Source organism: Carassius gibelio, chromosome A15 (assembly GCF_023724105.1).
Source record: "Carassius gibelio isolate Cgi1373 ecotype wild population from Czech Republic chromosome A15, carGib1.2-hapl.c, whole genome shotgun sequence".
NCBI lineage: Eukaryota > Metazoa > Chordata > Actinopteri > Cypriniformes > Cyprinidae > Carassius > Carassius gibelio.
This window is the reverse complement of record NC_068385.1, coordinates 2,607,292-2,628,450: the sequence shown is the minus strand read 5'-3', so window position 1 is coordinate 2,628,450 and position 21,159 is coordinate 2,607,292. Positions and strand designations below refer to the sequence as shown.

At 35.1% G+C, this 21,159-nt stretch overlaps 2 protein-coding genes across 6 annotated transcripts in view; both read right to left on the bottom strand.

Annotated features, from left to right (window-relative positions):
- LOC128028940 (NXPE family member 3-like) overlaps nt 1-16,613 on the bottom strand; it is a 110,698-nt gene extending 94,085 nt beyond the window's left edge. Inside the window, exons 1-2 of the mRNA XM_052616317.1 lie at nt 16,477-16,613; nt 16,111-16,181 (exon numbers count right to left, since the gene is read on the bottom strand). Coding sequence (XP_052472277.1) covers nt 16,111-16,181; nt 16,477-16,504 — 99 coding nt within the window. The 5' untranslated portion in view covers nt 16,505-16,613. The remainder of the gene's footprint in view (nt 1-16,110; nt 16,182-16,476) is intronic.
- On the bottom strand, nt 1,438-9,742 carry LOC128028941 (sterile alpha motif domain-containing protein 3). Of its 5 annotated transcripts, XM_052616319.1 has the most exons (10): nt 8,954-9,736; nt 8,708-8,861; nt 7,563-7,743; nt 6,843-7,001; nt 6,662-6,749; nt 6,420-6,575; nt 5,031-5,237; nt 4,751-4,919; nt 4,567-4,646; nt 1,438-4,391 (listed from the first exon to the last, which is right to left on the bottom strand). In XM_052616319.1, the coding sequence occupies exons 2-10, from the start codon at nt 8,799-8,801 to the stop codon at nt 4,173-4,175; spliced, it is 1,353 nt and encodes a 450-aa protein (XP_052472279.1). In that variant the 5' UTR covers nt 8,802-8,861; nt 8,954-9,736; the 3' UTR covers nt 1,438-4,172. The 5 variants fall into 5 exon arrangements, with proteins under 5 accessions (XP_052472279.1, XP_052472282.1, XP_052472278.1 ...); XM_052616322.1 differs by having other exon boundaries at nt 6,870-7,001; nt 8,708-9,742; XM_052616318.1 differs by having other exon boundaries at nt 8,708-9,736.
- Nucleotides 16,614-21,159: the final 4,546 nt, after the last annotated feature.

Below are 21,159 nucleotides of genomic sequence, written 5' to 3'. Positions count from 1 at the left end.
CGCGCCTACATTGGAAATATTGAATATTGATACATACTTTTCCTTTCCCTTATTTAATTTAAATAACTAATTATTCTATCTGAAGACCTTATCCTCCCACTGTGGATAATCGACCCAATTACCTTATTTAATGTAGTGGGTTGTTCGTCTGTAAGCCTAAATATCAGTTTAATTTAGCAAAACAATCATTTCAGGGACATGGCGAGTTACAGGCTAATGTTGTTGTTTTTTCTCTGTGTATTAAGACTTTGTAAAACTGCACAGCGTTTTTGGCTTTTGAAACAGTATACTCCATTTTACACCAACTACGCACACATTTCCTATCACAGATGCCTATGAAAGATGATCGAACCAATCAGAGTAGGTTTGGGGCTGGGCAACACTTGTAGCCCTGCCCCATACGCAGCACCGCATCGATCTGCAATCTCCAGCCGGGTGCTTCTCTTGGGTTATCCCATCATGTAGGCTACTTTAATTTATAAGCGGCATTATAATGCATGTTGTACCAAATCCTTGCTGTTGTGCTAAAGTCTGTAAGACTGAACATTTTACATGCTAGTCTACATTATAAAATAGGCTATTAGAAACAGTAATAATAGTATTGAAAGACAGATATTATTTATTAAGCTATGACTCTGGATAATTTGTTTTCAGAATAGAGGTCAACAATCTCCCACGATTCTGAAAACAAAACATTAGACCAAAACAAAATAATAGGCTACATGGGCTAATTCACTTAGGTTTCTTACAAAATGTTTTATTTATTTTTATTTTCTAGCCGGTGTCACCAACCCGTCCATCGCGGTCGACAAGTCGATCTTGGAAGCATTTTAAGTCAATCAATCAATCACTTTTATTTATATAGTGCTTTAAACAAAATACATTGCGTCAAAGCACTGAACAACATTCATTTGGAAAACAGTGTCTCAATAATGCAAAATGATAGTTAAAGGCAGTTCATTATTGAATTCAGTTATGTCATCTCTGTTCAGTTTAAATAGTGTCTGTGCATTTATTTGCAATCAAGTCAATGATATCGCTGTAGATGAAGTGACCCCAACTAAGCAAGCCAGAGGCGACAGTCGATCGCGAAGAGTTTTAAAAATCAGAGAAAAAAAACAATATTTTTATTCATTATTATTTATTAATTTAAAATGCACCATGCACTCTCAGAAAGAAAGGTACAAAACTGTACCTTTTAAGGTACAAGTGGCCGTCGCTGGGGTGGTACCCTGAAGGGTACAATTTTGTACCTCTAGTCAGAGGTACAAAATTGTACCTTCTATCTTTGTACCATTTAAGGGGCAATTTTGTACCCCAAGGAACAATTTTGCAAAGAAGGCAAAAAAGTACACCTTAAGCATCCTCAGGATACTGTCTAACCATTTTGATTATTTTGGTGTCTGTGTGCATGCATAAATAAATAAATACCTTGGCTAACAAATAGACAATTTTATTTAGAAATGTTCTTTTAAAAAGATTTCATTACATCTCACAACAGCAAGCATGTCAAGAAAAAAACTAGCTATTCAATGAAAAACTCAGAAAAACTCATCAAACAAGTAAAACAGACTTATTACACAGGCTACATCAAGTACTGCACATTTTGAGGTTTTCAGCAGTTTGTCTTCAGCAAGTGTATCTAGTGCTAATAAATAACTTGTCATCAACGTGGTACGTGTCTAATGCCTGGTAATCAACCTCTTCACCTGGCAAGAGGACAGTCCATTCATTCTCACATTTCACACAGTATGAATAAAAATGACGACAAAAAGAAACCGGAATTAAAAGCTTGCCACACAATAACCAGTCTGTGTCTATGTTAAGAATGTACTTAATCTGAAAAAACAATGGAACAGCTTCTGCATGCAGATGACCCACAGTAAACACATCTTTAACACAGTATTTGACATCATTAAGCACTACTTCTGTTACTCGTTGAAGTTGTTTGCCTTCAAAATTGACATGGCTGTACTTCTTATTTGCTTTCACTGAATGCTGTAGAGCCACAGGCAAAGATCGAAATGGTGTGCTCACACAACATCCAGCAACTCTCTCATATTCCCCCAACATATTAACAGAAGACAATTCCCAACATTGTCTGTGTTGATGTCGATTACTTAAAGTGGATGAAATGTTAACAAAATTTCTACACGTGCTGGCAACCTGTTTAAAATATTGATGTTTTCCTTCAAATCTTAAACACCATAAAGAACGCAAAGGCCCATAACATAACATCAAACGAGAGTAATGGATTAAATAATGACATTTTGGAGTAAGAACATCAACAAATTCTTTAACTGTACATGACAAAAACTCAGAAACTAAAAGATCAAGAGTGGGAAGCCATTCTTTTTTTACAGCTGGTGCCATTACAATGTCAGAAATTTCACGACAAAGTAGGTAGACATGCCAGTAGCTACAGCCCTCAGGAATTCTGTGTGCTACCACGAAGGGCAGCAGGCGAAATAAACACCATTTCTGTGAGGCAGATCCTACTATACTGCAGCTGCGTAGAAGTTTTTCAGAAAGAGGAGCTGGCTTATTTTTCTTATCATTCTGTCCAATAGTAAGTTTTCTCAGCTCTTCATTGAACTCTTGTATGGTTATGACTTTCTCTCTGTGAGCTTTACTTAAAACAAGGCGCAACACTAAAGGAACTACACCTTCTAGAAAGTCGTGCATCACATCCGGAGGTAGTGACGTTGTAACATCAAAGTAGTCGAGTTTGTCAAAAGGACAGCCTCCCGTGACACCATAAATGGCTTTAGTGTCTGGATTTTCCTTCACACACTCTAAGTGGTATCTGTGGACATCCGCAGTTCTTAAAACAAAGTCAGATTCATTAAAACATCTCTTAATGTCACCATGTGTGGCCATGCAGTACCTACAAATTCTACCAACATTAAAAGACATACTGAATCCACCTATTAAGTGAGAGGAAAGGTTATCAGCAGATATAACTGCAACAGCTGCACAAACATTTTTTTCTGAACCATCAACAAGAACATTAATTCCTTCTGATGAAAGCTTTTTAAGATCATCTATCAATGGCTTCAAAATTTCATCTAGTCCAAATTGTTTCACATGGCAGTAGCGAACAAGTAAAGCTAAATGCATATGTTTTAACTGAGAGCAATACTTGGTACCCACATTTCCAACGGTATAGTAAATTGCGAACAGTTTGTGCTTGTTGCGTTTAGACCCCAGGGGATTACATACTTCGAATTCGTCTTCATAAAAATGTAACCTTAGTGCTTGTGGGTTACCTGCAAATATTTTGTGGTTTTTGAAATGAAGTCCATCTCGATAATCATTCAGAACAAGTTCATCTTTTTCTATATTCAGCTCAGCTTGTATTTGGTCCCAAATGTCCTCATGAGAACAGTATTTCCTTAATACCTCACAAATAGGAACATAAGAGTAACTTCCAGTCTTGTTACCACTTGGGTCTCTTAGCGTGTACTGTATGGGTTCAGTCATCTCAAACTTTTCTTTACAAAACTCTTTTAACATATGTGGAGACCTAACAAGTCTTGAGGCCTCTGAAAAAAAGTCTGGGGACTGTAGCACTTCTTGAAGTTCTGGACATGCTGCAAGATCAAAGCCATTTTTTTCTAGATGATATGCAAGAAATTCATCATAGTTCTCTTTGAAAAAACTAAACAGGAAATTAACATCATCCAAAATTTCTTGCTGTACTGACTGAGGCAAGTGATTTTTTTCTCTGCATTTCAATGTGAAGGCAAAAAGGTTCTCTCTAAATTGCTGCAACAGCTCATTCATGTTTGGGGGCGCTGAAAAAGCAACATCAGTAGTACATTCTTTCTCAACCTCCTCAAGCAGAGGCAGAGGGTCAGTAGTCGTAGTAGTAGTCTGTTGTAACACCATATTTTTATGCTTTCGGTAAACATGACATCTAAAGGACGCATACTTCGTGAATGATCTCTGACAGTCATTAAGACCACAAGTTATTGAAAAATTTGCCTCATGTGCATGAATGAGACCAATGTGCTGGATTAATTTGATGATTGTAAATGTTCTTCGAGAACATTTAGGGCAATTGAAGAGGCGGGGCATTTTTGCTGATGTTACTATAAGAGATTAATTATTCTGGTAACTGGGGTAGGTAGAGGCTTGTCACCATCCACAGTAAGTTTCAAAACATACCGCTAAAGAAACACCAGGGTGTTCTTCAGGTGGGATGGATATGTCAAATTGAAGACAAAATAAGCACAAAATGCTGCAAGAGCCCCTTCATCCACACCGTTTGCCTGGCAGATTTCGATCCCATCAACTTTGATGACTGCAGTGACTCTTCTTGTAAACACAGTTTTCCAGTCAGTGGTCTCCTGTACTTGAACAGTAGGATATGGTGAGGATGGTTCACTCTAAATGACAAAGCACAAAACAGATTCTGTATCAGTAAAATTTTCTCAGCAGTTGACTTAACTGATGGAGAGAAAATTGACATGCATAAAGACTAAGATAATTAATATTCACTCATTTGCATTTTGCCAAAATACAGTTTAAGGATTGCACAGAAATTTAAAACTATATACGCACCTCTCCAAGCACAATGAAATGTTCAAGTTTCTCTCTGAACAAGGCTGGCAACATGAGAAGTGCTGCTTTAAAATCAATTCCTGGAACATAAAATGTGATACACAAACAAATATGTAAAAATCTATCAAAGGCAAGAATTTAATAGGCTTAATAAAGTGCTAAATAAAGTTTAGGAGTCAATTACCAAGATGGTCTTCACAGAGAGATTCTTCTCTAGCTTCTTTGTGCAGCTTTGCTAGAGGGGATTTCCCTTGAGCGAGCCGTAGCACGCTGGATGTAATGTGTCCAAAATGTTCTCGAAAATGGCGGCTCAGTTGAACACATTTATACAGGAAACCAATTTCTTGATAAAGCTGCAGTTAATTGAAAGACAAGCATAAGTAAATCAGAGAATTTTATACAGTTTTAGTGTGTTACATGTTATTTAGATTTTGTAATTTCATAATTATAATTTGCACACTAACCCCTGATGGACTCTTCAAGAATGGATATTTGTTGACGACATCTTCAACAGTCATACCACTAGTAATCTCCTGCCGCCTCCAGGCAAAGGTCCTCCTCATTCGATCTTCAACAATATGAGTCTCTGGCTGTGTCCTTCTATATTGGTCCTGCAGGACTTTCACATGTCCCTCTATTGATGTAGCATCCTCTCCAACAGCATTAATCTCCTTGTGCATAGACAAAAACAAAACAGAGAATTTTATTTCTAGAGATGCACCGAAAATTCTGTGCTGAAAATTATTGGCCAAAAATGGCATTTTCATTTTTTGGCCAAAAGAGAAAAATGGCCAAAAATATGAGCTGAACATGTACACAGGTTTCACTCTCTGTCTAGCTGCTGTCACCGAATGGTGTGATGCTCCGCTCAATATTTTGCTCCATAAAAATGTGATCCACTTGTGAATCGCTCCAACGAAATAACACACGGACAGGAAATTTCTGTGCATCTAGAATTTTTCTGTTTTGGCCAAGAACTTTTATTTTGGTGCATTCCTAGTTATTTCTCATTTTAGGCAGGAGAATAATGAAAATTTTTGCATCTTGTCACTTAAAGGGTTAGTTCACCCAAAAATGAAAATTGTCATTAATGACTCACCCTCATGTCGTTCCAAACCCGTAAGACCTCCATTCATCTTCGGAACACAGTTTAAGATATTTTAGATTTAGTCCGAGAGCTCTCAGTCCCTCCATTGAAGCTGTGTGTACGGTCTACAGTCCATGTCCAGAAATGTAAGAAAAGCATCATCAAAGTAGTCCATGTGACATCAGAGGGTCGGTAAAAATTTTTTGAAGCATCGAAAATACATTTTGGTCCAAAAATAACGACTTTATTCAGCATTGTCTTCTCTTCAGGGTCCGTTGTGAGCGCGTTCACGCCGCTGTTGACGTGTTTTCTGGTGCACCCAATAACAAAGAAAACATGTCAGCAGCGTCATACGTCAACTGTCACAGCAGTCAGTCACACTCACAACAGACACGGAAGAGAAGACAATGCTGAATAAAAGTCGTCGTTTTTCCTATTTTTGACCAAAATGTATTTTCGATGCTTCAGAATATTCTAACTGACCCTCTGATGTCACATGGACTACTTTGATTATGTTTTTCTTACCTTTCTGGACATGGACAGTAGACCGTACACACAGCTTCAATGGAGGGACTGAGAGCTTTCGGACTAAATCTAAAATATCTTAAACTGTGTTCTGAAGATGAACGGAGGTGTTACGGGTTTGGAACGACATGAGGGTGAGTCATTAATGACATAATTTTCATTTTTCATTAACCCTTTAATTTGAGAACAATACACTGGTAACAAGTGTAAAAATATTAATATTATAAAAATATGCTCTCACCAAAGGCCTTGTAATTTCTTTGCAACTGCTTTCTTCAGGTTGCAGAGACTTTTTTGAATGACCAAACTTCTGTTTAAGTCTTTTCACTTCTTCAACTTCAGCCAAAGGTGTCCGCTCAAATTTAAACTTGCGTTTCAGAGACATGTGCCAAGTGTGCTATAAAAAAGAAAAGTAGTTTCACAAAATAAACTCCATTAACCAAGAACCAAAAGTAGAACATTAAAGGTAAACCAGCTACTTACATATCCATTGCCCTCTTTGTCTTTTAAAAAGGGATACCTCAGAGTCAGGGCCTTAGCCACTTGAACATACTCTTCTGTAGTTGGATACCTACAAAAATATTTTAAACACACGAGTGTAGCATTAAATGTTGTATAAAATGGAATGTAAGCAATTAAAAAAGGTATAGGTAATGAGAAATACATTTTGTACTGAGCCATGCTTTCATACAACGTTCTAATAATTTTGTTTCGGTCTGATGACGTTAGTCTGCATTCTTTTCGGTCCAATTTGGCCTGAACATCAAATGGAAACTTCGGAACTTCAAAAAATGCAGGGAAAGCTGTTGATGGGCTGATATTACTATTGGCAAAAGAGAAAGTAATATTCAGACATTGCAGAGTTGCAGGTATACATAAAATAGCACAAATACGGTAAAGTAACGGTTTCAGTACTGAAAAGACAAATAATTAAATTAACAAACAAAAACACTAACTTCAGAATTTTACCAAGTTTTATTTAAAATATGTGCCATACCCATTACTTGATCATCTTAGTTGTCAATTCATACACTGTGGTAACCTAATAAATAATTATATAGTAAACATAAATAGTGATGCACCAAAAATGCTGGGCACACTGGGCTGAGACTGTACACTCTCCATGTCAAAGCTCCTGTTATCTTATCTGCTCAAGTTGTATTTTCTGTTGATATTTTTGACAAAGAAAATGGCAGAAATTTTAGAGCACCTCTAATGCTCTACATTGTTGCAAATGCAAGAAATTAATAAACTAAGCACTAGTAAAAGTACAGCAAAGCAAAATGTAGAGAAGCATGCATGGGAAATAACCTAGCTACTTTTAAGATTTGCTTTAAGAATAGCTCTCTGAAACAAATGAAATATTATTAAACAGCACAATTACCTTGCTCCAGCTCTTGACTGGCTTTCTACAGGCACAGGTTCAAGAGTTAATGTCACTGTCTCCTTCATCTGCTGAACAAATCGATGAAATTTTGCTTGTTTTTTAAATGATCCCTCAAAGAGGAATGAAATCATTGACTCAGTCAGTCCGATGTCAACAGTCTCTCCATCCACATCATTGTCTATAACATAAAAAAGAAGAAAAGTATCATTTAATTACCCATCAAACTGAAGCATGTACTAAACCAGTGTTTTTGAAGCTTTTCCTATTAATGTTAATTGGACAAGAAATCAAATACACTGCTGGATAAAAAAAAAAAGTATATTCTATATATTAAGTATGAGTAAAAACACAATGCATTAGTCTCCAACCCTGCTCCTGGAGAGCTACTGTCCTGCAGATTTCAGCTCCAACCCCAATCAAACACACCTGAAGCAGCTAATCAAGGTGTTCAGGAATAACGTTACTTGATAATTACAGACAGGTGTGTTGGAGCAGGGCTGGAACTGAAGTCTGCAGGAAGGTAGCTCTCCAGGAGCAGGGTTGGAGATCCCTGCATTAGAGTGTTCAGCGCTTAATCCATGATGTTCACGTTCCCTCATTTGGGATATGAATAAAAAGACTGCAGAAAAATAAAATCTCTCCGTGAACACACGTTACCGAAAAAAAAAAACTACAGGAGACGAATTTACATTTTAAAAGTGAGAGAGACACCTCCCCCGCTTACAAACATCTGAAATTAACGTTACTCTCATGTTTGTAACGAATAAATATTCGCTCGAATGCTGTCCTTTTACTTAATTAATCACTTGCTTTGCAGTATCTAACGTTACACAAAATGTCTGTGTGATAAGGAGTGCGTTGGGCAACTCTCCTGCTGCCCATTACAAAATGTCGTCATACTCGCAAAGGCGGTAAAATTTGCCTCAAAATGTAAAACGTCAATCACTAAGTAGCTAACGTTACCGTACAAATGGTAATATTGCAAATATATTCCGTAGTGGCCATAGTTATTATTATTTAAGCAACAAGGTATGAGAGGCGGATAAAAAAAAAGATCACGGATATCACCAGGAAAATCCTCAAGTAACGTTAACTTAAACACTTCAAACTTTTAAAAAATGTAACAGCATAACGCTACTCACCTTCAAACTTTTTCCTCTCCTCTTCAGTGACTTCGATACCAAATTGTATTAACTCCTTTATTAAGTTAGCTGTAGACATTCTAGTCAGCTCCATCCTGCAGGCCAACGAACGTTAACTTAAACCAGCCAGTCTGACGCAAGCATTTTTAGCGGGCTAGAGCAGGGGAACATCAAGTTCAACAAAATTAACCGAACATGGCGTCCCACGTGTATAAATAAGATTATATAACATTATTCTGCATTTACCTGAGAAATATTAACTCCAAAACAGACTCCGCGTTGAAAACCGTGCGAGGTTCCGTCAGAGCACGCCCGCATCAATCGCAATCGCAAACTGAACAACTCAAGCCAAGCGAGGGAAATTTTCTTAAAGCGACATCAACGGTAACGTCTGCATGAGCACGTTTCGAATATAAATACTTGAGTATAATTAAATCTTGCCATTCCGCATTGTCCTTATTCAAAATGTCATTCAGAGTCTTAAAAATTTAATAATTCAAAGGTCAAAATTTAAAAGTTTTAAATTAATAAAAATACATTTAATAAAAAAAGCTTTTCTGACTACTATAATATTACAACAACAACAACAACAAAAAACCTTAACAGTTATTCAAAAGATTTAATTTAATAATTTCATTAGCTTTATGTTTTTTTTTTTATTATATCTGTCTCATTTTACAGGTAGGGGACAAGTGCACTATTTGAAAATGTATTTTTTACATTTAAATAAATGTAATGTATTGATGTTATCATGAGATGAGGCACATTAAAGTAATAAACAAAAAAGAAAAACACATAGGCCTACTCTAATTGGGGCTAAACGTAAAATAAATATATAAATAAAAATAAAGTAATTCCAAGGTACAAAAATGTACCTTTCACATCTGTATCTCAAAAGTTGTACCTTTATAACTCATTTAGGGACCATAATTGTACCCATAAGGACCTACTGTGTACCTTTAAAGGTACCATTATATTTTTTGTTCCCCTAGGAACAAAATTGTACCTCCACAGTACCTTTTTTTCTGACAGTGTGTGTGAGCCTATTGTCTATAGTAAATGGTGTCTAGGAGAGGGAGAGGGGTATATCTGTGTCCAATCAAATAGCCTATAGTTTACATATAATGTCAGTAAAACAACCGCTTTCTTTACTTTCGCCAGGCACCGCAGAGCGAGTCTCCGCTGACTGCGCGCACCTCCCCAAACAGACGAGGCATTTATACTTGACGCAACTGTTTGAAAACCAGACCATACAACTGATTTAGACGCGCAAACTGGGTGTCGGTGTGATGACGTACTTATATCCGTCTGCCCTGGCAGATTCGGCTCAAAGTCATAATATTTTGTATGCAGTAACCTGGGTATTTCCATTTTGAAGTGTTCGAAATATGTTTTAAAAGGGAAAGTGAAAAGGTACATTATTGTCTTAGGCCTGTAATTGACTGAATATTGTGTATATATATGAGCAATAAGCCTGTTGAAATACTTAACAATGTTATAGTAGGCTACTGTTGAAAATGTTGAATTGTAGTTGACAGTTTGTGTAGTTATATACTATTTGTATAGTTAAATATTTTGCTATTGACTAACAGGCAACAAAGAATGTCAAAGTAGAACTTATCAAGTGGTAGATCTTGGTTAACATTTGGAATTTGGATGTAATCTTAGGCCTGAAAAGGCTGGTGACCAAATCTCTTGATTGAATGAATTAGACAACAATGCATTTTAACAGCCACTGCTCGCTATGGCATTATTTGAAGCGTAATGAGTTATAAGGGCTCATTTTGAATGCGCTTGCCACAACGTCAGCTATATCCGAACTAGGCCTACTATAAACTTTTATCACAATATTTTCGTCATTAATAATTACAAAAAATATAGGAATAACGAATAATTATAGGAAACTGAGCAAATAACATTATATAAACGGATCTTTTTGGAACTCCTAATCAGTTAAACCATGAGTGCCCAACCCTGTTCCTGGAGATATGTAGGCTACCTTCTTGCAGAGTTAATCATCAACCTTTATCAAACACAACTGAACCAACTTATTAGGATCTGAAGGAACAACTGATAATTACAGACAGGCGTGTTTGAACAGGGTTGGAACTGAACTCTGCAAGAAGGTAGATCTCCAGGACCAGGGTTGGGCACCTCTAAGTTAAACCCAATATATTAACGGTGGAATGCTGCAATAAGTTTAGTATACCCCAGGATCACCATAATATGGTCATATACAGAATGTATTACTGTAATAAACAGTAAATATACTCAATACTTCAAATTCTAACTGTCATCAGGTGTATTTTGATTTACAAATATTCAAATGCTCATAGAACTACAAATGCACTACTATGTCCACTATCAAAGACATTCACTCACATATGATGCTATGAAAACAAAACTTATCAGCATCTGTATAATCTGGTAAAATTGACCCACTACATTGAGAGGGAGGGAAATATCCTCCATTTTCACAAAAATGAATAAATAAGCAACCACTTTCAAACAATTATTTATTAAACAACATTTATTCCCAATAGAAATGTATTGAATTGATAGAGCTATAACAGAAGACCACAGACAACACATCAAGAAACAATTTGGTCCTCAGCTCATTTTAAGCAGAAATCACCTGACCCTGTTTCCCCAGAATTCAACAAGGCAATCAAGTTATTAGTCCAACACAAACAATTTGAAATCTATTTGAAAAAATAAATAAATAAAATGCAGTATCACGATTATCTGCTTATAAACATTTTTATCCTAAGCTCATTTTAACTTGTTTTAAAATAGAACAACAACATATCACAGCACAATTAACCAGTTAAACATTTTTGCTACATAAACATTTAAAAATCTGTCAATTTCTCAGAAGAAGACAAGACAGAAATAAATGCTACATAATCTGGCAAAACACACATTTTTAGTCCTAAATAATGACGAAGTGCATGTTTGAATTTGAAATGCTCTTCGCTCTCGGGGCTTTAAACGTAAGCTGGCGGTGTAGAAAAGTCCTGGCTACCTAAGTTGTCCTCGTCGTTGACGGAGGCTGACTTAACTTGAGGCCCTCTCTTCATTGGTCAGTCCGCATGAGACTGACTCTCAATGTGCTTGTGTAAAAAAATAATTGGTTCTTTTCTATTTGGTTTTCTAAAAAAAAGTATATTCATCTACTTGTTTCTGTTTCCTGATTAATCTCTCTCCTATATGTTGTTGGCTCATTTATATTCAACATACAATTACCATACTGGGCAGGAATGCAAATTTAAAAAGTACTAGTATCTATTAAGTTCAGGATATCTCTGGTCTAAAAAGTCACTAGTAACTAAAAAATAAGTCCTAGGTCTATTTTTTGTTAACACGGATAGTTTAATTAAATACTAGTCACTATTGGAATAAGTACTAGTATCTAATGATTAAGCACTAGTATCTAATGAATAAGTACTAGTAACTTTACAAAAGACACTAGTGCCTAAAGAATAAGCACTAGTAGTTAATGAATAAGCACTAGTACCTAATGAATAAGTACTAGTACTTAATGGAAAAGATACTAGTTACTAAAAAATAAGTACTAGTAACATGAAAAAAAGATACTAGTACAGCGTATAGAATAAATGTTAAAAAGGCTTTCCATGCGCAGCGTCTCTCTGTGCAGCGCAAAAGCCCGTGTTGACAGTTCGTTTAATATAAAGCGGGCAGAGGTGGGTAGAGTACCCAAAAACTTTACTCAAGTAAAAGTAAAAGTAATTCTAGAAATATTTACTCAAGTAAAAGTACGAGTCTTGAATAGTTACTTGAGTAAGAGTAAAAGAGTATCGGATAAAAAATCTACTCAAGTAGTTAGTTACTAGTTACTTTGGGTCATATACGGAGCCTATTTTTATTTAGATATATAGATAAAATGTATGTAATGTATGTGTGTGTGTATAAATGTATATATTTCATCAGCCTTTACTCCAATTTATGTAATTTATTATAAACCCTGTCTGTTTACTTAAGTAACAGAGATGTCATGACATAACATATTTTTAATACGACTGACTTTATATTAAATAGGAATTTAACATTGAAAGTTAATGTGATATAAATATTGCTACTAATGTTTCATTGTTCAGAAAGAGAGCAAATAACATTTACATTATTAAAGATCATTTTCACTGACAGTCTAGATTTCAATCACTCTCAGAAACTCCCATTAAAATCACTGAAACTGTTAACACTGTGAAATCAATATCTTAATTATAGATTCGTACACACATCTGCACTCTGTTGTTTCTGACGAAAGAATTCGCCAGAAAGAGGTATTCAGTAAGTGAGCGAGTGCAGGAACCACCGGCATTTCAGCGATGACTCATCGGAACACCTCTGATTGGCCATTGCATTCAAAAGCTCAACAGAACCGTGTGTGATAGTTAATACGCAGCGCTGTAAAAACGCGTCTGTCTCTGGCTCAGCGCCAGCAAGCCATCCCAGATCTGAATTTAGCAGCTGATGATATGACTTGCTGAACGTACTCGCACTGGTGTGATTGTATTAAAATTAATAAAATCTTAATCGGCTATTTTTTGTCTTTTGGAAGCTGCATTCAACTTGAATCCCCTCTGTTATAAGCCACACACGTACAACAAACTAATGCCACAGTGGTATCGTGTACTGTAATCGAATGTAGCCCAAGTTATTACCTGTTAAACAGTAGACAGCACACGCGTTCATCTAATAAGGATCTCCATCGTAAGCAAATAATAGCTTTTGCAGATTTGCTTTCATTTCAGTGCAGTTCCATAGCCCCGTTTTCAACGCTGCTGGTGATCTTAAACGTTACAACTCTGAGTGAACCGCTTCAGACGCTCAGCGCACGCTGAACGACTCATTCAAAGTGATTCACAAACCAATTCACTCGCCTGCCAAATGGTTTCATCAAGCCTTTGAACAGAATTGACTCAAAAGAATGAATCATTCGCGAATGGGCATCGCTAATTGCCCAGAGAAAAGTAGAAGGCGCGTTTGGAATAAACTGAAGCATTTATAACATTTATTGCATTAAGATAAAGTAACAAGAGGAGCGTCGCCCACAGTAACGAAGTAAAAGTACAGATTTTTCCCCAAATATTTACTCAAGTAAGAGTATAAAGTACCCATCTTTAAATATAGGCCTACTCCGAAAATTATTAGTTACCCCGAAAAATTACTCAAGTAAATGTAACGAAGTAAATGTAACTCGTTACTACCCACCTCTGAAAGCGGGAGATTACCAGATACAGTATTTTGCTCGTGCCCTTGCTGCCCTGGGCCCTTTAGAGGTCTTGGGCCCCTGGGCAATTGCCCAGTTGCCCGTATGGTTAATCCGGCCCTGAGTATACGACCCCTATTAAAGTAAAATTAAATTTAATTAAATTTAAATTTAAGCATTGAGCAGAAGCTTTTATTCAAAGCGACTTGTTTCCACTTCTGCGCCTCACTAAAACCTGTTCTACACGTCTCTCAAGAACAACGTCATGCGATCCCACAATTTCACCAAGAAAGAGAAGTTATCAGAAAACTAATAAAAAATGTTGAACATTCCAGTCGCATTAAACTATCGTTACCATGGAATCGGCGCTTCATCTGCGCGGACAGGTAGCAAACTCCATCTCTCAGTGTTGTGTGTTTGTTTCGAATAAAATCACAGAAATAGATACAGCTGTTCGTGACACTTTCATTCATGTACCTGACGTTTCTGTTCAATGTTTACTTTACAGAAATGTTTCCACTATCGCTCCGCTGCGCTTCACTAAAACATGCTCAATAGGCCTACGCGCTCTCGTGCGATCCCACAATTTCACCAAGAAAGAGAAGTTATCAGAAAACTAACAAGAAAAAGTCACATGAACTAGCACGATCACAAAACAAGCACGATAAAAGCGACAGCTTGTTTGCATACTTTGTTAAATATTTAAAAGCAAAAGCATCGATGTTTTACTATAATAAGTGATAGGTTACATTAATCATGAATTAATTTATCGTGATTTAACATTAGTCACGCAGAAATAAAGCGTTATAGACAGCCTGCTTATTCAGTCGAGTCTGTTTGTGTTTATTTGAAGTACAGTAGCCATCACAAATAGAAAAAATTATAATTTCTATATTTTTATAAAAGCTCCCGAACAAAACCCATTATTATATTTTTTATGACATTGGCTACTCTCGAGTCGAGACTTGTGACAGTTAAAATATGTTACTTAATAAATACACGACCCATGGTTTTCGTCGGGCCAAAAAAAAAGGCCATTTGGCCCTGAGGAAGCACCGATGAGGCACGATCAAGCCCCTGAAATGACAGTGGAAATCTTACATTATTATTATAAGGCTATTATTAATATTATACCCTCATTGGGGGCTGAGCTCCCCAAATGAAAATCCTAGATTCGCCCCTGCTCACAAGTCAAAGTTGGATTGGTCTAATATTAATCTGAAAAATCTGACTGATTACAACTTGGTTAACTTGTCCTAACAACTTGTTGTTATGCAACTCGTCTCAATTCAGTCCAGTAAAGCTTTCAAACAGTAGGACTAGTCTATTAATTTTCAGTGCCTTGGTTTTAATTAAATGAATATTTGCTAGTCACATGTAACGTGATGATTACACAACACAGCAAGGCAGCGGCGTATGAGGCATCCTCTTGAGAAGGACGGAATGACAATACGGTTTCGCAAGATATATTTCACACGCTCATCTTGGGCGTATCCCCGATTAAAGGAGTTTACTAAATATAGATTTATTTATAAAGATTTTTCAACTAGTAAATATGCATATAATGAAGTTAATGATACATGTAAAAGTTAATACATTTAAATTTGTTTTTGTGAGTAAATGAATAAATCAAAACAAATCTAATATCTCCCTCAATCTCATTTGAGGTGATGTAAACACCTATAGGCTATCACAATATTAACTTCTTATTATGGAAATGCTCGGAAATCACTTCACGTAACCCTACAAGAGTCCTATGGCTGCAAAAAAAAAAAAATTAATAAAAAAAATAACGTTTAAGATTTAACACAATTTTTTTTTAACTGCTACATAACGACTTTCTTCGAGGGCATTGATAAATTGATAGAAATGTAGTGGAGTAAAAAGTACGATATTTGTCTTAACTGATAAGAAAAAAATAAGAATAATTCTCAAGTAATTATAGATAGGCTACTTAAAAAGTGTACAACAGTAATTAAGCAAATATAGCCTACTTCGTTACTGTCCAACCCTGATTAGCAATAGTTGTTCAGTTCTTTTACGTGCACTGCATATCATTTTATTTTTAAATAATTGTAAAAGTCCTGTAAATTACTAAACTGTGTGTGTACGGAACATGATTGTGCTAATTCTTAAGCAACTGTAAGAAAAACATATTTAATGAACTTACCAGAAAACACAAGATAACCACTAGACACAGCAGAGTAAAAAACCTCCGTAAGCATGATATTTTCCTGTGAACTGTAAAAGCAATATGTTATCAATTTATTAAACCTAATGTGGTTATGAGCCAATTTGAAAAATGCTGAATGGGGGAAGTGTTGCCAAATGGAACAACAAAATGAAAATATTTATATTTATAATATTTTATAATATTTTCCCCATTGTTTTATTTATTTATTTATTTATTCATTTATTTTATTTTTATTTATTTATATATATATATACATTTGTTTTGGTGAGACCATTTAAAGTTAAATCATCTGCTATCTGTAATTGCCCTATTCATATTAAGAAGTATTCTGAAATAACTTACATTGTTTGTTCGGAGATTCAAGTTCCATTTTATTTTTTTAAGGCACAAGCCTCCTTTTATAAGACCCTGAACTGTAAAAATAATTTTCGAATGTTGTTTTAATTCAGTGATAAATGTTTCTTATGTACGTTTCAGGTTTCTCCGGTTGTCTCGTCAACATATAATTAATACTCCTGCAGGGGCGTGTCTATAGCGGTAGTGCATGACCCCAAACAAAAAGGTAATAAAATATTCATATGTGAAAACCTATTAAATATATTGAAATATATTTTTAAAATATATTTTTAAATGCATGGAACATAGGCTAAAGCTCATGTTGCATGTTAAATTATGTGTTAATGTTACATTCATTCCTTTATATGATGTATCTATCTCTGATGTGATGAACAATATGTGATAAGCTTGTTTGCATACTTTGTTAAATATTTAAAAGCAAAAGCATCGATGTTTTACTATAATAAGTGATAGGCTACATTAATCATAATGAATTAATTTATCATGATTTAACATTAGTCACGCAGAAATAAAGCGTTATAGACAGCCTGCTTATTCAGTCGAGTCTGTTTGTGTTTATTTGAAGTACAGTAGCCTATCACAAATAGAAAGAATGATAATTTCTATATTTTAATAAAAGGTCTCGAACAAAACCCATTATTATATTTTTTATGACATTGGATTATTATGGATAACCTGTCTAGTGGTTATCTTGTGTTTTCTGGTAAGTTCATATTTAATGAACTTACCAGAAAACACAAGATAACCACTAGACACAGCCCAGTAAAAGACCTCCGTAAGCATGATATTTTCCTGTGAACTGTAAAAGCAATATGTTATCAATTTAAATTAAACCTAATATTAAACCTAATGTGGTTATGATATTTATTAAACCTAATGTGGTTATGAGCCAATTTGAAGAATGCTGTATGGGTTGAAGTGTTGCCAAATGGAACAACAAAATGAAAATATTTCGATTTATAAATATTTTCCCCCTTGTTTTATTTATGTATTTATTTATTATTATTATTATTATTTAATTTTATTATAATTATTTTTTTGGTGAGACCATTGAAAGTTAAATCATCTGCTATCTGCAATTGCCCTATTCATATTAAGAAGTATTCTGAAATAACTTACATTCTTTGTTCGGAGATTAAAGTTCCATTTTATTTTTTGAAGGCACAAGCCTCCTTTTATAAGACCCTGAACTGTAAAAATAATAGTCGAATGGTGTTTTAATTCAGTGATAAATGTTTCTTATATACGTTTCAGGTTTTTCCAGTTGTCTCACATTTAATTAATACTCCTGCAGGGGCGTGTCTACGTGTGCTTCACCCAAAACAAAAAGGTCATATAATATCCACATATGTGAAACCCTGTTAAATATATTGAAATATATTTTGAAAATATATTTTGCATGGAACATAGGCTATAGCTCATGTTGCATGTTTAATTATGTGTCAATGTTACATTGCATTCATTCCTTTATATGATGTATTTTTAATCATTGCTTTTTTGGCAATGCAGCCAAATTTTATTTCTACACTATAGGTTTAAAAGTTTAAAACTATCTATCTATCTATCTATCTATCTATCTATCTATCTATCTATCTATCTATCTATCTATCTATCTATCTATCTATCTATCTATCTATCTATCTATCTATCTATCTATCTATCTATCTATCTATCTATCTATCTATCTATCAGGGTTACATTTGTAACCTTGGAACAATTTTATTTGCATTCTTGAAGACTGCACCAAAGATTACATGTCATTCAGTCTGGCAGAATTTCCTGCTGCACACTTCACCACCAAAATGAGCTGTAGAGGCCAAAATGATCATTGTGAATTTAAGAGCCTCACATTATATTTATAACAATCCTTGTTAATGTTTGAATTGTGTTTCATGGCAGTTTGTGAAGACCGATATTCAAGAGATGTTGGCACAGCCTGTACAGAAGTCAGTTCTAGATCCACTCTCCACACAAGACCTCTTTCTCATAGGAATTTCTGTCTACTAACACACTCAGGGACATGAACACTTGAATATTGCAAGAATAGGGAAAGTAAGAATTTAGTGTTAATGAATGGCTAACTAACTGATTAAAAAAGTCTCTGGCTGCCACCTACTGGCATAAATATGTTACCTGCAATTAAGTGTGTAAGGGCGTGTTTATCTGATGTATTTTTGTGGGACCATGTGATTAGTTTTAATGTACAGCAAAATTAATTTTGTGTATGGTTAATGATGACTCTTAAATAGTTAAATGCAATGCATTGAATGCCTACTAAGACTTGCACATTTGTGCATATTGTTTTGACCCTGGATGCTTACAGAAGGATAATATTTTATTTTTGTGCTAGAAACATCATGACCATTCATCATTTTTGTTTGTTCATGCTGAACTGGTGTTGTTAAATATACTCCTTATATTAATAAGTCAATTCAATTGATATTGTCAATATTTTTAAGTTGCACTGTCTGGAGATTTTGAAATTTTCTAAGTTTCCAATTTCAGTTTAATTTATTATGAAGGGGAAAATTATAATTTATATAAAATGAAAACATTTACATATATGTAGATTAAATTAATTTACATACTGTACAGTTTTAGTAAACAGGAATATGTTCTGTGAAAAGTTTATTTACTTATATGAAATGCACATTAAAACGGATGGTTAATTTAATATTTGAATGTTTTAAAAATATATTTACGTTTATAGAAAAATAAATATACATGCACAAACCTAATATGTCAAAAACTATAAGAAATTAATATATGGACATATATTGCAGATTAGTATGTTTACGTAGTCTATCTAAATGTATTTTCATGCAAAGGAAATAAATATAAAATATAAAAATATATTTACATATGTTTAATATATGTGAAAAATATTAAAAAGCAGCCAAAATCAAATATTTAAATATATTTTTTAAATATATTTGAAAGTGAAAGTGTAGTGGCATAAAGTGCACACACACAGCAGTGAGAACACACCATGAACACACACCTGGAGCAGTGGGCAGCTATATATGGTTGCCCGGGGAGCAACTGGGGGTACAGTGCCTTGCTTAAGGGCACTTCAGGCATGGGTATTGAGGGCAGAAGAGAGCGCTGTTTATTAACCCTCCCCCACCTATAACTCCTTCCTGCAACGAGACTCGAATGTGACCTTCGGGTTACAACTCACTAACTCCTGTACTTGAAATGGTTTCTCACAGGTACGTGTAACAAGATAGTTTCGCAGATATGTGAGACTTTTTTTTTTTTTTTTGCGAGTACAGTAAACGGGCCTGCAAGTAATCAGGATGGGGTGACAAGACTTTGTGAGAGTAAGTGCAAAGGCACACGGTGGTGAAGACCGCATGTTAGGGAAAGAGGACGCATTCTATAAAGTCTAGGATTGCAGGATGGGGTCTGGAATGTCAAATCTAAGATCGATCTCGGACAGTCCAATTTACAATGGCATAAAAAATAAATATGGGAAATAATTACGGAAGTCATACTGGGTTGAGAATCATGATTTTCCAAAAAAGAAAATGTACCTTTAGTATAACAACCCTGAACAGTAATTAAAAGAGAGTGAGTAAAAGAGAGTTTGGAAAAATTTGAAAACAAATTATAACGAATATAAAAAGGATAAAAACAATCAAGAAGATAAGTTTCAGAACAAGTCAAAGTTTCGCTCATTATCTGGCTTGGCTCAGTGTTCATCTTCAGTTCTCTCTTCACAGCAGTTCAGTCAGTGTACTGTTTCAGTAAATTAATTACTCCGGGATATTGGTTTGTTTGCACTCAGAGAGATTGTCAGCCACATTAAAAAAGTTAACAGCTTAAGTCAGTGGAGTAATGCATATTGGGGATGTGAACCGTTTAAAACGATTAAATTCAATTTGGTGAACTGGTCCAAAAAGATCTGGTTACAACGAATGATTCATTCACGAACCGGATATCACAAACTGCTTTGTTTTAAACTCTCTCACAACAGACACGGAAGAGAAGACAATGCTGAGTAATGTCTTAGTTTTTCTATTTTTGGACCAAAATATATTTTCGATGCTTCAAAAAATTCTAACTGACCCTGTCACATGTAGTACTTTGATGATGTTTTTCTTACCTGTCTGGACATGGACGTACACACAGCTTCAATGGAGGGACTGAGAACTCTCGGACTAAATCTAAAATATCTTAAACTGTGTTCCGAAGATAAATGGAGGTCTCACTGGTTTGGAACGACATGAGGGTGAGATATTAATTACATAATTTTAATTATTGGGTGAACTAACCCTTTAAGTGGAAATTTTGTTTGGTCTACTTCTGTATCTGGTTATACTGTCAGAAAGCTGCATTTAAAATGTGTTAGAAAGAGATTTAATGTGAAAACTGGGAAGTGGTCAAGTGCCAAATTCAAACTTTAGCCACAATCCAACAATCCCAGTTGTATATGTACCAGTGGAAACTGAAAGACGATGAATTATGTGAAAAGCTTATCACAATGCTGCAAAAAGACAGTTTCACCTAATTCAGAAATTATCCCATTCTCTGAATTACAATGCTCAGCACATATCAGCACGTATCATTAGAAAGAGATTAAATGTTTGAATAGACCTGAAATGTTTAATCTGGACAGAAGATAGATGTGCTTTTGCTGTTGATTTGAGAAATGAACAGCAAATG

Coding starts and splice junctions, on each gene's coding strand:
- LOC128028941 (XM_052616318.1), bottom strand. CDS start 8,801: ATGGAGCTGACTAGAATGTCTACAGCTAACTTAATAAAGGAGTTAATA. Junction 6,576..6,661: donor ACAAAGAGGGCAATGGATAT/GTAAGTAGCTGG, acceptor TCTTTTTTATAG/CACACTTGGCACATGTCTCT. Junction 4,920..5,030: donor TCTTGAAGAGTCCATCAGGG/GTTAGTGTGCAA, acceptor AATTAACTGCAG/CTTTATCAAGAAATTGGTTT.